Here is an 18,967-nt window from a genome sequence, read left to right as displayed (position 1 = left end):
ACGTGATGTCATTATATTATTTTCATATTTATTTATTTTTATTGTGTGCATATTTAATATATAATATCATGTTATTATATAAAAGGAGTCTCTGACACCTCATTATAATAACGTGATGTGATTATATTATTTTACTATTTACTTATTTTTATTGTGTATATTTATTTAATATATAATATCATGTTATTATATAAAAAGGAGTTTCTGACACCTCATTATAATAACGTGATGTGATTATATTATTTAAATACTTAGTTATTTTTATTGTGTATGTTTTAATATATAATATCATGTTGTTTTATATAAAAGTAGTTTCTGACACCTCATTATAATAAGAAGACGCAACACTGCAATCAGAGCATGAGGCGACTCATACGCGCCTGCGTAACATGGAGGGGGTGCTGGCTAGGTTACTTTTTGCGATCAACAAGAAGAAGAAGCCCGCAGATGACACATACGTGCTCAATCAAGCAGAAGCATGTTGCGTATTCAAGAGCCCACTCATTAGCAGAGCGACGGCGACAGCAACGACGACGACGGCGACGGCGGGGGCGATGACGACGAGACACAGGAGCTGGAACATTGGTCACAGTTCACTTATTCGTAGACGTTGTATCGAACTTTAAATAATTTGTTAGTATTGTGATAAAAATTACGGCGTTTGGTTAAAAGTGTCGCAAAAAGTGCAACAGTTTATAAATAACCGTCGCAATGGGTTGCGACAATAGGAAATGCGATGCTAGGGTGAATCGTCGCAAAAGCGTTGCAAATACAAATTTGCGACGGTTGTTGGGACGCTGAAACTGTCGCAAATACCGAAATTTTTTTGTAGTGTATTGTTTTCCAATCAATTTGCTAATAGATATAGTTAATATAATCCATCTATATTAATTTTTTTAATACAATTATTTAAACGCCACATTCCGATCTCTCAACTCGATCTCTCTTCGAGTTGGAATAATTGTCGTAGGCTGACATGAATATGTATGGATTTGGAAATCAGCACGAGTAACTCGCCAAACTCTCGAAACTTGACTTGCATGTTTTCAAGGTCCATATTCTAACTAGCTAGCAAGAAAATCGATTAGAAAATTAGATTGAAGTATTTAACTAAAGAAGACAAAAATTATTCGGACCTTAGTACACATGAGAACATCTCTAAATCGTGTCTGATGGAGAAAATTTTCTGAAAAACACGTTTTATTAACTCAAGTGTTAGTTATAATTTATTAATAACAAGAGAAACGTTTAAAAATTTTGATGATTAGGGGTATGGTTAGAATTGTAATGTCTATCATTAATTTTTTTATTATTAAATTGTTGGAATGACTAACTCAATCCAAATTCAAGATTAAATCGAGAACCCTAAAACATTTGACCAAACCAAATTAAAATATGGGACTTAACCAGTAATTCCACTATTATTTTAGAGTATATTTGACCGAGCTTATAAAAATAAAAATAAAAACTCATATGAAATTATCTCACGAGTCAATGTTGTGAAACATATATACAACTCAACTGACTCATGAAAAATTATTAATTTTCACAGCATGTATGGATCGGGTCGACTCCTTTAACTAATTTAAATTTGTGAGACCATCTCACATAGAGCTCCTTCGAAAATAGTTTACAATTATAAGCTTTTTAAGATTTTATAAGGAGTATTCATCGGTCGTTTCGATTTTTGATTTTTTTAATCTCGATTTTAAAGATATATAATCCGATATCCGAACCATTTTGCTTCGGTTCGTTTCTACCAAAAAAGTTCGGTTATTTTGATTTTGATACAATTATTTAAATTAATAATATAAATATATTATAAATATGATATGTCGTCTTTTTACATGATTTCAAAATAAAATCTTGAAATATAAATTGTAAATGAATTAAATAAATAACAATAAACTAAAAAATACCCAAAAAAATTAAATTATAATTAATTTTTTATGTAATAAAAAAGGCATTTTGATAAGCTCATGTAGCTTGGAGGTAAAAGGTTTCTTGATATATATATTTGGGTAGTTGATGTTTACACTCCATTTTGTGTTATCTACACTCTAATTTATGTGTAAAATATGTGTCCAATTTACTCACAAGTGGAGTGCAAATAACAAAAAATGAAGTGTAAATATCAACTCTCATATATTTAATGCATAGGTTCGAATTCGATTATTCTATCTCTCATTTGAATTTTATTTTATTTTTATTTTTTTTAAATCTTATTCTCTCTCTTTTGTTCTTCTTTTTTCCCTCTTCTCTCTCACATCTGTATTTTGTTTTCTTAATTTCCGTCTTTTTTTTAATGTCATCAAATATATAAATTATTATTATGTTTTAATTAATGATAAATTATTTATTTACTGAAAATTTAAAATTTTATTCTCTAAAATTATATAAAATAAAATTATAATAACAAATAAAATGGAAGAATAAAAATATTAATTGAAAAGATAACTCCAAATATTTAAAATATTTATATATTTATTGAGAACTTTAAAATTTATCTTCTAAAAATTATACTTCCTTCTCATATATAAATAAATTTTTCATATATATATTTTTCCCAAAAATATATAAACTTGTATTTAACTTTTTCATATATATATATAGAGAAGTTTTAAGCTGCCCAACAATTTCTACCCACCTCGTCCCCGATTTAGTTGTTTTTTTTATTTTTCGCATCACTAAAACATGGTGCCGATTTTTAGTGGTCGGGAACGAGTTGGGCATCATTGGTTGGACAGCTGAAAATTTCTATATATATATATGAAGATGGATATATACATATATTTAAAGTAAATAAAATAACATATTTAAAATAAATAAAAGGGAATGAGAAACAACATAGATATACGATCTTGGTTTTAGAGTGATCGTGTTTGTTGTCACTCTTTCAGTTTCTACCGCTATTATAGAAAAATGTCATTTTCAGCCATGAATATTAACAAAACTAGACTTCGGAGCAAAATTGTGGATATTTTTCTCTTTGATGCATTGATGATATGTATTGAAAGATAAATTGCTAACAATCTTTGTATTGATGTTATCATCGAAAACTTTAAAAATTCTAATGACATCAATTCCTTTAATTTATAAATATTTTGTTCGAAACATGCAGTTGATGCTAGGCCTGGTTCGGTACGGTATACCGAGTTTTCCAAAAGACAATGTGTACCGTATTGAAAAATGAATACCGATACCGTACCATGTCGGTATACCGAAATTTCGGTATGACATAAATTTCATAATGTTTTTACAAAAAAAATCCGGCATACAAAAATTTCTTATGATATCAGTACAATACCGCAGCTATACCGAAATTATAAAAAAAAAAAAAAAAAAAATTGGTTTTTCTCACATCACAATCATAACAGAATGGTTTTATATGTTATATAACTACATCGAAACAATTGCGACCGTTCCATAATGTTGCCAATTGCAATATAAGTGAAACATTTGGCCACTAATACCTACTGAGCTCACACAGTGCTCAACAATCTGAAATAATAAGATATGCTGGCGTGTGTAATTTCATACCATCAAAACACCAACAAAGAGGATAATATGATAATGAAGATCAGAATCTGGAACGATGCAAATCATGTGCCATAAGCGCTAAGAAACTGGAAGTAATAAGAATGAAAAACAAGTCAAACAACAAAAAAACAGAAGCCATTTCTAGAAAAATAACAAAAAATATGAAGCCTCTACCTTTTCTTGCAAAAATATAAAATCGGATCATTGCATTTACCGCAGAGAAAAAAATGGATCAGTTCATTAGTTTAGGGTTATAAAACGATGAAGATGAATAGATTCTCTCCGTTCTTTAAGGTCATGTATTATTATTCGGGCCTTTACTTTAATATAAAGGTTAAAAAGCCCAACACCAAAAAATAATAATAAAGAGTAAATGAGCCCAACAACATTATAATTTTTAAATATATATATGAATTTTTTTCGTTATTTCGGTACCGAAATACCGAAATATTTTTGAATTCCATGCCATACCTATAGCGATACTGAATACAACTGGTACTGTAATTTGTATTCTCTCTTTTAACTTTGTGTCTAGCTTGTAGGCGACATCCTCTGATCGAAATCCTGGATTCGCCTCTGTTCACGGTCATCTCATAAAATATAAATACAAATAAAATTATTAATTTGATGTAATTTTGGTTTTTTTTTTCGGTCGGTTCGGTTTTGACATATATAATCCGAAACCAAACCAAATAATCTTCGATTTTAACACTAATATCCAAATTACGAAATTCGATTTTCGGTTCAATTTAGTGTTCGATTTTTTCGGTTCGAATTTATAATTTTTTTGGTTTTATTCCAAATTTAAACACCTCTAATAATAAAGTGTGATTTATATAGAATATGTTGTTTGGCCGTTTATGAACTACTAAAAAAAGTTTGGTTAAATGCAATTTATTTTTTAAGATATTATTTTGGGGGGAAATTGCCTTTAAATTCCAATTAAAAAACTGAAGTTGTTTATAAGTTTTTGATTCAGAGTTTTTTCTTCCAGCTCCCTGACACAAGTCTGCCATTTATTTGGATTCCCTAATTGAGGTGAAATTATGAAATTACCCTCAAATAATATGAAGCCCACTAATACCCATTGACCAATAAATATTTATTTAATAGCTCTTCTTCTCTCTTTTCAATCCAACATTTCCTCAATTTGTCTTCTACTTGAATCCTTTATTAAAAGCTAAATCAACAACTTGTGTCGATGTTTTTTGTAACAAACTGAGGCAAAAGGAGTTTAAAGCGAAGAGACATTAGATTTTGAAAATCTTTGCGAAGAACCAGCATCAAAACAACAAGTTTAAGGTAGATTTTTTTTTTGAAAAATTAAGAAATTTTTAGATGCAATTTCATCTGGATGATTGGGTTTTTTTTTCTTTTCCAATTGAGTGATTGTTTAAGTCTTTTGTATGTTGTGTTGTGGTTATGTTGAAGTTCCGTACATCACGTGAATTATACAAATTTGATGGACAACATTTAGGGTTTACATATATAAGTGGGTCTGTGGTTCATCTCAACCAATTGTGTATTGATTATCTAAAATTCGCATTTGTTCTCGATTATAACGATTTCATTGTCAATTTTCATAGTTTAATACTGGATTATAAATATTATGTGGATATTCCTTGTAATATTCAAATCAGCTGCCTAAAAGTGTGATCTTGTTATTATTTTTTGTTGTTGTGGAATAAAGCCCCGGTCTTCATTTTTTAATCTTAATATATTGATTGTGATTATTTTTCTTGTCTAAATTCTTTATATATTTTGTTTTATTAATTGTTTGAAATTCTTGAATGATTACGCAGACATTCATTTTAATCTAAATCCTTCAATAGTATTTTAAGGTTCATAAATTATTTTTAATTATTTATTTTCATGTGTTTATCTCTATTTTTATGTTTTTGTTCTGCAATTTGTTATGTGATTTATGTTTATATTGTTGGTCGTTTCAGTTGAATAATTATTCATTTGAAATGATTGAGTGACGATGGTAAATCATTTATTTTGGGTTTTGAATTTTTTTTTTTGAAGCTGCTTGTTAATTTATTTTGTAATTTCATTGGAGTATCCCGTGAAACATAAAAAATTAGTACAAATAAAAAGACAGTGAAGATGGATATTAATCGAGCTTGTGTTGTTGCGAGTATATTATCTGAAGAAATAAGTATATCATCTGATAACATGGATCGCTGGAAAACAAGTTTGAATGATTTTTATTGTATGGTTATGCCTTTTGGGGTTGTACGTACGGAATTATTAATTATTAGGAAGACATTTTGTAAACTCAATGTTTATCAATCTGTTATTTAGCTTAAGTGAAACCAATTTTTATATGTGTTCTGTATTTTTTGTACAAAAATTTAAATAATAGTACATAACTTGTACAATTTAGTATAATTCTTCGTCTTTCCAGATTGATAAATTGTTTTACTAAGATTGAATATATATGTCAACCAGCTAAAATAAATTAGGTTCGAATTCTTCTGAATTCAAAATAAATCCAAAATAATTTGAAACAATCTCGGATGAATAGTCATAAATTAAGACATAAATTAACAACAAAAAAAAAACAACAACAATTATATTTGAACTTCATTATTATAAGAACATGTGTGCTCTTGGGGTCTGGCACAACATATGAGCAAGAAGAGTACAAATGTGGCTTAGTTGCGCATATAATGTTCTATTTTTAGGGATAAATTTTGGGTTACTAAGGTATCCTTGCCAAGTGAAAGTAAATTAGGTTCGAATTTTCCTCGATTTGGCTAATCAATGCATAAATATTGAAGTTCATATACTAGCGTCGTCTTACAAATTTAGCTAGTCAATGCATAATTATTGTTTGAATTTAGAAATACATCTAATCACATAATTGTAAATATTGAGCAATGAATAATATTGTTACACATGATCTCATTGAATAATGAAAAAGATGTATTCTCTTATATATATACCAAAATAGTATACATGACATAAGATGACCAACACTCATTTAATTGGATGATGATTTCGAGATTGTTCCAAATTAATTTGGATTTATTCCAAATTCAGAAGAATTCGAACCTAATTTATTTTAGTTGGTTGACATGTTCATCTTAGTAAGATTACTCGAATATATATTTTTATATATTCCATCATAAAATTTATATATATATATATATATATATTTATATATATATATTTGATCATTAAATTTTTTAATTGGTTGACATATTCAATCTTAGTAAAACAATTTATCAACCTAGAAAGACGAAGAACTATGTTAAATTATACAAATTATGTACTATTATCTTAAATTTTTGTACCAGAAATACATAACACACATACAAATTGGTTTCACTGAAACTTAAATAACATATTGAATAACCTTGAGTTTACAACATGTCTTCCTACTAATTAATTATTTTCATACTTACATCAATCCTAAAAGCATAACTATATAATAAAAATAACTCAAAATTGTTTTTCAGCGATCCATGTTTAACAGATAATATAGTCATTTCTTCAGATAACATACTCGCAGCAACACAAGTTCGATTAGTGTCAATCTTCATTGTCTTTTTATTTGTCCTCTTTTTTTTTTTTTTTTTTTGTGTCACAGGCTACTCCAATGAAATCACAAAATGCATTGACAAGCATATTCAAAAAAAAAAAAAATCAAGAACCAAAATAAAGTTTAAGAAAAATTGGATTTACCATAATCACTTAATCATTTCAAATGAATAATTATTCCAGTGAAGCAGCCAACAATATAAACAAAAACCATATAACAAATTCAAGAACAAAAACATAAAAATAAAGATAAACACATGAAAATAAATAACTAAAAAAATAATTTATGAACCTTAAAATACAATTGAAGGATATAGAGTAAAAAATCCACTGTGACAATCAAATAAATAAATGAGTATGTTTCTATCAAATTAAATAAAAAAAACACTCGCAATTGTCGATAACGAAATCAAAATCAAGCATTTATAACAAAGTTTAAGAACTTCTGCATAATCATTCAACTTTTGATCAATTAATCAAAGGAAACAAATAAATACTTTAAACAAGAAATTGACCACAATCAACACTAGAAAACTACAAATTTGGGACAAAGGGACACAATCGAGAATTACAAAAAAAAAAAAAAACCAAAAAAAACACCAAAATACAGAAACCTTCAAATACTTGCGGAAAACAATATTTAATCGATTTCCAAGATGAAAACATATTATAAAAAAAAAACCTTCAAACTTTTTTTGGGTTTCATATCCGTCTTCACCTACGACCATTTATAGATTACATTCTCAACCCAATCAATAAAAAACATAACATTCAATACAATAAGACTAAAAATGAAGATCAGATCTTTATTCATAACACATTCCACAACAACAAAAATAATAACAAGATCACACTTTTAGACAGCTGATTTGAATATTACAAGGAATATCCACATAATATTTATAATCCAGTACTAAACTATGAAAATTGACAATGAAATCATTATAATCGAGAACAATTGCAAATTTTAGATAATCAATACACAATTGGTTGAGATGAACCACAGACCCACTTATATATGTAAAACCTAAATGTTGTCCATCAAATTTGTATAATTCACGCGATGTACGGAACTTCAACATAACCACAACACAACATACAACACACTCAAAGAATCACTCAATTGAAAAAGAAAAAAAAAACCCAATCATCCAGATGGAATTACATCTAAAAATTTCTTAATTTTTCAGAAAAAAATCTACCTTAAACTTGTTGTTTCGATGTTGGTTCTTCAGAAAGATATTCAAAATCTAACGATTCTTCGCTTTAAACTCCTTTCGCCTCATTTTGTTGCACAAAACATCGACACAAATATATTGATCTTTGTTGATTTAGTTGTTAATGAAGGATTCAAGTAAAAGAAAAATTGGGGAAACGTTGAATTGGAAAGAGAGAAGAAGAACTATTAAATAAATATTTATCGGTCAATGGGTATTAATGAATTTTCATATTATTTGAGGGTAATTTCATAATTTCATTTCAATTGGAGAGCCCAAAAAAATGGCAGGCTTGTGTCAGGGAGCTGGAAGAAAAAAACTCTGAATCAGGGACTGGCAAACAACTTCAGTTTTCTAATTGGGATTTAAAGGCAATTTCCCTTTATTTTGGTGGTCACACTTGGCATTACCAAATAATTAAATAACCACTTTAATCATAAGAAAGATGCGAGATTATCGTCCTCAAGAGGGTGTCTAAGTTGGTGGAATAAGTAAGCTATTGGCCAGAAATCAGAAGTTCAATTCTCCCTACCAACGTCTTCTTGAACTAGCCTATCGTATAGGGGTTGCCTAGTGCAGTTTACTTGACTAGCTTAGTTTGCAGGCTATGTGTTATTTTGGGGGTTTACCCAACGCGCACCGAAAAATAGCGACTGCGAGTTCCCACGTAATAAAAAAAAGCGAGATTATCGAAAAATCATCTTGTACTAAAAAGGCCAAATGTATCAAACTCAGTTCCGACATTCGGAACGGATCTAAACCTAGTTAAATGGATAGTGAGGTGAGTTTCAGGTTTTAATCAACTCGTCCTGGACCCGTCTCATCATATACATACTAATAATATATTTATAATTTATGATCAAAAAATAATATATTTATAATTTGCTTCAAAAAAAAATATTAAATTTTTTATTTTATATTCTATTAAATAATAAATGTTATAATATTTAACCATAATTCACAATATACCTTTTTTTACCATTCGTGAGTAATTTAAAACTAGTAAACATATGCACACAATGCGTGCATATAAATTAAATTTTTATTATATATAACAAACTCTTATATGAAATATAATAAGAATTGAGTAATTTTATATTTAATGTTATGTTTTTTTGTTATTAATTTTTGATTATTTATTTTATTTAAAAAGAATTATGATAGTTATGGCAAAATATATTTTTTTACCATTCGTCAGTAATTTAAAATACTAAACCATATTTTAAAATACCGAATTCGGATAAGACCAACTTTTTTCCCCCTATTTATGTACTGTTATTAAAAACATCAAACAATACTGTATATATATGTTTTTAATATCAATACATTAAAACTCTTTGAATTTGACCCATTTTCAATATATTTATTAACGCGTCAAATATTCACATACTCAAAGAAAATATTTCTTTCCAATTTCCTAAAACTTCTATATTTGCTCGAAGCATATATCTATATCTATATATGCACATATATTTATATCCCGTTGTATTATTTTGAATCTTCATCTCTCTGTATTTTCTGAATGGGAGATCATTCAAGAACAAATTCCCATGATTTGTTTCACATTCTTGGATTTGGAAGCATCTGCAAAGCTTGCAGATCCCTCGTCACCAAATGTTACCCCGAGAAAAGATCATCGTTCCCCAAGAAAATCGACTCGAATTCGAAGCCGAAATCCATTCAGAAAGATTGCAAGGTATCTTCTGCACATATTTCTCGTCCTAAACAAAGCCAATTCCATCAAGATTCAATAATTTTAATCCTTTTTCCCATTGTAACGTTGTCCGGAATCTTGTTGCTGCTATTTGCTCCAGAATCATGTGTCTGATTGTTGTCTCACAATGAAATACGGCTAGAAATGAGCATACAATCTCGATTTTTAGGTTGCATGTAAACGATGACAGATATTCACCCCTTTTCGAGATTCTATGTTACAACGAGAGAATTATTGTTATTATTATTTTTTTATAATATGCGTTGCGATCCTACATAAAACAAATACGACTCATATACATGTATTACTACCTCACGTATTCATTCACCAAGATGACATGCATAGCAAAAATCTGCAGAGCCGTAAAGACAGAGCTTCAGACAAGGGAAACAAGAATGAAATGAAGGAACAAAGGCACAATAGCAATGGTTCCACCAGGGGTTTGTTCAGGCACAAAAGTTTCAATAGCTGCCATGTGAGCCAATCCGGTCAGTCGAGCCCTCCTACGACGAAAACTACAGGCCCCTCTCCTCTCAAACGCACCACTAGCTACAACTACTCTTCCCTCACGAGAAGCAATAGCAGGAATCAAACAACAATGTCACCAGCCAGAGCGTCCCTATCAAGGACCATGAGCCGAAGAAACAGCCTGGAAAAACAGGTGTCTCCCCTTCCGCGCATGCTGTCCAAAACCATGAGTAGGAAGGGTTCAACTCTTATCATGTATTCCAACTCGAGTGGGCTCGTGAAACCTCCTGCTATGGAGCAGGAACTCGAGTGCACGCTCGAGGAGATTTGTTTCGGATGCATCAAGAAGGTCAACATCACAATAGACACAGTGACAGAGAATGGGTAAGTATCTTTGGCTTTAGTAGAAGATACAATCAAAGCCATGAGCATGCTATGTATCAAGATTTACTTGCCACTCCCTAAAAACCCATTTTTCTGATGCTTCTGCCAGGCAAGTAATAGAAGAAGACAAAGTTTTGACGATAAAAGTAAAGCCCGGATGGAAAAAAGGAACAACAATAACCTTCGAAGGCATGGGAAACGAGATACAAGGGATGTACCCCGCAGACGTAATATTTGTAGTTGCAGAGAAACAGCACCCAACGTTCCACCGAGAAGGAGACGATTTACAACTGGAAGTAGAGATTCCATTGGTAGAAGCTCTCACCGGATGTACTCTAGCAGTGCCTTTGTTAGAGGGCCGAGTAATGAGCATGGACATCGATGACATTATATACCCAGGTCATAAGAAGATCATAGAAGGACAAGGCATGCCAAGGCAAAACGACCCGAAAACAAGAGGAAATTTGATAATCACATTCTCGGTTGAGTTCCCCAAGGAATTGACAGAAGAACAACGGTCCAATATAGTTGATATTTTACAGAATACTAGATGATGATTCCACTTCAACTGTTAATTTTTTCTCCTTCATATGATATTTAGGAATATCACACCAGAGTTTTCAGGAAATCAACTTTTCAGCATATGTAAGTCATCAGTGGTAAAGGATATTGGAAGTAAATACTGTCACTGGTAAGCTCAAACACAGTTCAACAAATTTATTGACATTATATTACTGTAAGAAAGAATCACACAAACCTCCACATTATTGTTTAATCCTCAAATAAAAGCCCATACATACAAGTAAAAGCACAATAAATTAACCAAGTTACGCATCTGAGGCATCCGTCCATCCATACGCATGTATAGCAAATATATTCAAGTCTTACCAACCAATCAAAACTCGGAATATACCAATTATATCTCCCTTTAACAGCGCCTTCAACAATTTCAGCTTCTTAGTAGTGTATGGAGGGTATCTAGCACCTAAATCCCCGGCAAAACTACGCTGTAAAACAGCTTTCTTATGGCTGAAAGCATCAAAAGAGAATTTCCCATGGTATGATCCCATTCCACTTTCTCCTACTCCTCCAAATGGCAAACCAGACACTGCAAGCTGTGTTAACAAAAATGTTGTATGACTCTGGTCAATCGAGTTGTACCATCACAATCTCAATATTTCTGTAAAAAAAAAAATGCTTGTATGTGTTTTTTTTCTAGAAGAAAAATAAAAAACCCAAAAAAACCAGAAGCTAGAAGCTAGAGATTCTGCTTTTCAGGCTATGATTTTGCATCTCTTTTATAAATGAAAAAAGAAGAGTTTATTTTCACTTCTCCATCCAAATATATATCTGATTCTACATTTTAAAATACATAAAACAAGTTCGGCTTAGAAAAGAACTTCGTTAAACTGCTTCTACATCCAAACCGGCCCAATAAATGGTCCTCCCACAGGAAATTGAGAAAAAATTGTTAGAAAACATGCATGCTGATATCTCTTAGGTTTAGATGTCTATACTGGGTGATAAACTCAAAACATGGCCTTGGGTTGAAATGTATGAAAATTGAAAAATATCAAGAGCTCCAACTACCCAATTCTATTTTGACCCCACATCTATTGTATTCAAGTATAGAATGTAAACCAAATGTTCAACTCGGGCAAGAAGCATCATAGTGTTTATAAATGCCAAAGCATGATGATATTCGTAGGGTGTCATTGTATAATTAGGCAAAAACCACATACAGTAACCATTCTTATTTCTTAATTGATTTTTTGCTTCCTAAACTACCTCTGCTATATATATAGTATAAGTTATCTTGGATTGTCAAACCTTTGGTCTATCCCCTTTATTCCTTTTATTTCTTGAATGCCTAACACATCTAATAATCGGCTGAAGTTTAACTATTATATTAATGTCTAGATATGTTTTTTTAAAAAAAATTTCATAAAAAAGACCCCTTACTTTGATCATATGATATATAATACATTAAATTTTGATATTTGAAATATGAATCTGTTCTGTACAAAATTAATTTACGCAGTAAGTAGTACTGGTTGACATGAAAGTCGCCTTCTATTTTATGTTATAGAGTTCATCACCATACATGCTACCAGAAATCAGATAAAATGTATGTCTGCAACCATAGAGGCTCGATCTTGTGTTGGCATGTGTTCAAGGTTAAAAAGTCTCTGCAACAATTATAACTCCAAAAGGAAAACTTACATGTAGAGTAGTGTCGTTAACGAGCAAACCCCCTGCAGAGACGTTTTTTATGAACTCCTCCTTCAGCTTTTTGTCATTTGTAAATACATATGCAGCAAGTGGCTTTGCTCTAGCATTAATTTCACTTATACTGTCTTCAATTTTGTCGACCTTCGTGAATGGAAACCAAAATAAATACGCTAAATATGTCGAGAGATAAAACAAAATAAAGCCGAAGATAAGACAAATTTCCTTTTGACAGTGTAACATGAATGCTTCATGTATGACTTGTTCATTATTTGATATCAGTTTGTTCAACGTTTCACCAATAAGCGTACAATGAATGCTTCATGTATTGACTTGTTCATTATTTGATATGAGTTTGTTCAACTTTTCACCAATAAGTGTACTATGAATGCTTCATGTATTGACTTGTTCATTATTTGATAAGAGTTTGTTCAACTTTTCACCAATCGCATGAGGTATTTTCTCTTCTTAAATCAATAAATAAATGTCTGAGATGATATCATCTTAGAATTTCACCATTTCTTGGTTAGCACAACTGTAATTTAGAGGCAAAAGGACCCAAAAGAAATGGCTAGATTGTTTTATTAATACACACTAACTAAGCAAAAAGTAACACTAGCATGCCATCTGATGATCTCAAAAAGAGAATATACAAGAAGATTCATTGAATTCTACCGTGAGTATAGGAAGTAAAGGGCCAAATATCTCATCGCTCATGATCAGAGAATCAGCTGGCACATCCAACATTATAGTGGGAGCAATCTTGCTGAAAAACGAAGGAAATGAAAAGCAATAACAATATAACATGTTTAGGATTCTACAATCATAACATCAACTCTGAAGGAGGAAAAGAACGCTAAACTGCTTTGTTGAACTCACAGATTGGCTTTTTCCCGTTGACCTCCATGAACGATCTTACCAGAGACCTTCTCATCATCTAACAACCTTGCTAAGCGATCAAAATGGTTGGAATTTACTATGGCTGACAAGTCTTTTGATTGCAGAGGATCACTTCCATAGAATTTCTCAAGCTCACATGTTAGAGCATTCACCTAGGAAGCCATCACAGCACATGAAAAATTAGCAAATATCTGTGACTTACATCGTGGTTCAATAAAACAGATTGCTTACCAGTTTTGGAGCATACTCTTTTGTAGTTATTATGTAATCAGGAGAAACACAAGTTTGTCCACTATTGCATCCCCACTTGCCAGAAATGATGCGTCTAGCAGCAATCTATCACATGCAGAACAAAGAACATTGATTTCCAGCAGGGATTCCATATAAAAAAAATGTAGGAAAGTTCTAAATAAAAAAAGTGATAGTTACTTTCAATTCGATGTTTGTATCAACAACAGTTGGGCATTTCCCACCAAGCTCCAAAACCACAGGTGTAAGATGCTTTGCCGCTGCAGCTAACACGATGCGTCCCACCTTCCCATTTCCTAATAAGTTATTTGGTCGACCATGTTAGCCTCGAGTAGAAAGCATAATGAGGAGCACAAACAACAAAGATTAAATATTTTTTTGCCATCATTTGATAAAAAAATTATTAATATGAAATGCGATATTGTTTTCAAGGGTTGATGAATTAACTACTTGTGATCTTATGACAGCTTCTTCATAACATAATCATTATATGGTTGAATTTTTTATCACCTGTGTAAAATATTTTGTCCCATTTTTGCTCAAGTAATGCAGTGGTTTCGGGCACAGCACCCTCGATAACTTTCACTGCTGAAGTATCCATATACTCCCCAAGAAGTTTTGCAAGCACTGATGACGTGGCAGGGGCAACTTCCGAAGGCTTTAATACTACAGCATTGCCAGCTGCAATAGCTCCAATCACCGGATCAAGAGCTAGCACTTTGGTGTCAACCAATATCATATGCAAAGAAAAAGCAATACAAAAACAGAGTTTTTGGGGTCAGAAAAATACTAAAATACAAGATTTGCTCTAATAACAAGTTACAGTGCGTAAAGCAAATGCTTAAAATGCTAGTAATAAACGCAGAGAAATAAATATTGAATTAGGACAAACTCACAAAATGGATAGTTCCAAGCTGATATAACTAACACGACACCCAAAGGTTCCGATACTATCTCAGCTTTTGAGGGAAAGGTAGTCATGGATGTTTTCACCTGCATTTAGAATTGGACAGCCCTTTAAAAGATAATAGAGGAAGCCAATAAAATTCTCCATATTTTTAAAACTTCAAATTTACTTTTTCTGGCATCGTCCATCGGTGCAATTCCTTCAAAGCGAACTTGCATGCTCCTGATACTGCGGAAATCTACGTCATAAATAACACAAGTTGGAACCATGAATTTGACGTGAAGGTGATGATAAATATAAAATTCATGCTGGAGTACATCATATTTAATACAAGAAACCAAGGGTCAGCAAGAAGAATATGCGATGCCCAAAACATGAAGGGAAGTTCAAGTTTTGACTCAATTATTTCCACTCATTTTCTAAAAAACTTCCACAGTATAAATATGATACTCAAAGCCATAATCACACTCAACCATAGTCAGCCTTGAAACGACTCAGTTGATCCTAATTCCAACCCTGATCGTTATTTTTACATTATGATAGCATTTGGTAGGGGTAACTATCGACAATTATGAGAAAGATGATTAAATTATTTATTTTTATTTTTTCCAAAACCACCCCCCAATAATGAATCATTTTCTGCTATTTTCGTCAACATACACCTGTTTTTCGCTATAGTTCTTAGCTTATCAGTTTTGGGTCATAGTTCTTTGATAATCAATCGTGTGAACATGGATTTGAATTCTTATAAGCTGAACTCAATGACAAACTAAACTCTACAGCACTGTATGATCCTTTCATCAAACTTAGTTCATCATCTTTTACTTTTTTCTCAAGACCACATATGCTGTACTTCCTACCCAGAAAAGAGACAGAGGTCCATTCACTCAAAGCCCAAAAAAAAAAGAATCAAGAGGACATTTTTTTTAATAAGAAAACAGGAATCAAGAAACATTTTTTTGCACAGGCAAAATATATCTGCATAGATCAGAGTTTTATGCATCCATCATTTCATCTGACCAATGTACAAGAATGTCGTGAGAAAATTCTTGAATGTTTTCCATGAATTTTTCTCATTACAGATTGAAAGTAAGCGTTTCTTTAGCTTTCCTCCTCTCTTAGGTGGAAAAAACTCTTAAGAAACTAACACCTCTTACTTTTGAATCAAAATCGCAACACAAAAGTACATCAATAAAAAATGATTTTAAATTTTACACCTCAATCCCTTCTGCTCTGGGTTAGAGCTAGCTAGAAGATCACCTACCCTCAATAAAATTAGAAAAAAAGAAAATAAAAATTCAAAATGTGCACATAATTTTATTAAAATATATTAATTTTGCATTAAATACCCGGAGCCACCCCAGTAAATCATTATCATCTCAGTGACGCAGTGTACCTCACGTTTCTTTTTCTAAAAAAATTGAAAGAAAAGGAAGCAAAGATCACCTTTCGATCTTTAATGAAACCAGAGCATTGAATGCAGCCAAGAAAAGGACAAAAAAAAACATAATCCCATAAACAACACATGAATCGCGTTCGGAAACACCAATCCAAGCAATCCCGAGCTGCAAGAAACAACAGAATCGAATTACTTTTTCCTCTCACCTCATGAACAAAGGCCTCAAATTCTGGCTTATTCAGATCAGAACGCAGAGCCTGGACAATCTCTTCTTCATGATGCTCGGTAATCTTCAAAAGGGCCTTCAACTGAGAAACCCGCCACTCCAAAGTCCTGGTCTTGCCGCCGGAATACGTGGCTCTCAGCTCCTTCACCGTCGCTTCCGCATCCATCGCCGCCCTTATCAAGAAAATCTTGAAAACCCCGCTTCCAAACAATAAAAAAAAAACAACTCTTGGGTGGACAAATACTACGCTTACACTTAAGTAGACCAGATTATATATAAAACAATAAAGAATAATAATAGTATATTTGATTCCGTAATAGTGTGTATAATAGAAGGAGGAGATGCTTTTTGGTATCTTGTTAAAAAGGAAAGCTGGCCGCTTGCTTGCGTATGTATATATATATCCATACACACACATTTACAAGGTAGTACTATGCATAACCTGATGTAAGAAATCGTCCCTTTTTCAAAATTGGCAAAAAAAAAACACTAAAAATATTAAATATTTAGACGAATGAGAAGGGAAAGATTATCTCTTCTTAGACGAAATATACCAATCACGATCTTGAGATGTGTTTTGTATGGTAATTGGAACTAAGGGGATGAAACTAGAAGCTTTCAAAATCAAGAGAGTATTATATTTCTTTTCATCATGAAAAATGTCTATCCCGATCTAATCAATAAAAAAATATTATATTTTTATGTTAAATATATTATTATTTTTTGTTCTCTTCTCGCATCTGATAACTTCCTCACTATAGCTCATGCTAGCTGAGCCGTAGATAAAGTGGCTCATTGTACTGCACATTTTGCTCTTTCTCACCCTTTATCCGTTTGTTGGGTTGAAGGTGTATTTTCATCTATGTTATGGGTGTATCTCTAAGTGAGATTTAATATATTTTATTCCGTACCACTGCGTTTACTTTAAATGATTGGATTATATAGATAAATTATACCGTGATTATTAAAGTAATTAAATAAAATTTAGAATAACGATTGATAAATAATCATATGTTTACTTTGATTGATTATGATAAGGGATGATATTAAAATTAAATTATGATTCCAAATTTATCCCTTTGATAATTATAGTTGGAAAATATTATTTTTACATTTTTATATTATATATATTTAATTTTTTCAAATAATTTATGATTAAAATATTTGATAACGTTCCTTAATTTATTTTAAAATAATGATTTAATTCAAAATAAATACATATATAATTTTTTAAAGTGCTTAATGTTTTTTATTATATAATATACATTATCGCAAATATAAGATCATACATTTTTAGTTAGTAAGAATTATTTAAAAATTTTATATTTAATTGTGCTATTGTTTTATTTTCTTCTAATTTTTATAAAAAATTTCTTGTGAATATTTCTTTTCATAATTCAAGAATTATAAATGTAAATATTTTAATATGGCTAAATTTTAATGTAAATTATAATTAAATAGGCTTTTATAAGTGATAGGTGAAAAGGGTAATTATGATAGCTTGAGTTAAATTAGATGAATGGATAAACAATCACACCAATTAAAAGGGATTTTAAACAATCGATGTGTAAGACTGTATCACATAGTTTTTGTGTATTTTCTTTTATTCAAAAAAAATATATTAAATTTTTTTATCGTTATAGATCGGTTCGATTTGTCTCGCAAGATAACTACTCTTTTTTATTTCACTGAAAATATTAGATATATTATATATTTGAAAAAAGGGAAGTGGATCAAAAAAGAAAAGAAAAGAAAAAGACAATGACTTAAAACCTTTGTGGTATTAAATGTTTGTCGAAAGTTATAGTAAATGATAAAAATATAACTCAAATATTTTAAATTATACGAAAACTCAAAACGTCAAATTTCGGTTGAATTACTTACATTAATATTTTGATTTAAAATCATGAAATGACATGCATGCATGAAATGAAGGACTTGGCCCTTGGGAGTTGGGCTAGCGATTATTATATTACATAAGTATAATATATTATTTATATAATTAAATTTGATGCTCACTTTTAATATAGGTTTTTTTTTTGAAGCCTCTATTACTAAAGTTCTTCGTTTTATTTAATGTAAAATTTAATCTGGTTTAACTTAACATTCATTAATAAAAAAAAGTCTAATAAAATAATTTACCACGATATCGTTATTAAAAACCCAAATCATATAAAAATAATAT

At 30.9% G+C, this 18,967-nt stretch overlaps 2 protein-coding genes across 2 annotated transcripts; one reads left to right on the top strand and one right to left on the bottom strand.

Annotated features, from left to right (window-relative positions):
- Nucleotides 1–9,828: 9,828 nt before the first annotated feature.
- On the top strand, nt 9,829–11,454 carry LOC140878869 (uncharacterized). The gene is made up of 3 exons (XM_073282493.1): nt 9,829–10,002; nt 10,379–10,872; nt 10,982–11,454. Exons 1-3 carry the CDS (start codon nt 9,829–9,831, stop codon nt 11,424–11,426), a joined length of 1,113 nt encoding a protein of 370 aa, XP_073138594.1. The 3' UTR covers nt 11,427–11,454.
- Nucleotides 11,455–11,616: 162 nt separating this feature from the next.
- On the bottom strand, nt 11,617–17,329 carry LOC140881863 (aldehyde dehydrogenase). The gene is made up of 10 exons (XM_073287495.1): nt 16,763–17,329; nt 15,327–15,395; nt 15,147–15,243; nt 14,761–14,967; nt 14,431–14,546; nt 14,233–14,337; nt 13,981–14,153; nt 13,777–13,867; nt 13,096–13,245; nt 11,617–11,987 (listed from the first exon to the last, which is right to left on the bottom strand). Exons 1-10 carry the CDS (start codon nt 17,198–17,200, stop codon nt 11,757–11,759), a joined length of 1,677 nt encoding a protein of 558 aa, XP_073143596.1. The 5' UTR covers nt 17,201–17,329; the 3' UTR covers nt 11,617–11,756.
- Between the last annotated feature and the right edge of the window lie 1,638 nt (nt 17,330–18,967).

This window comes from Henckelia pumila, chromosome 2 (genome assembly GCF_033568475.1).
Source record: "Henckelia pumila isolate YLH828 chromosome 2, ASM3356847v2, whole genome shotgun sequence".
Taxonomy (NCBI): domain Eukaryota; kingdom Viridiplantae; phylum Streptophyta; class Magnoliopsida; order Lamiales; family Gesneriaceae; genus Henckelia; species Henckelia pumila.
This window is presented reverse-complemented; position numbering and strand designations above follow the sequence as displayed.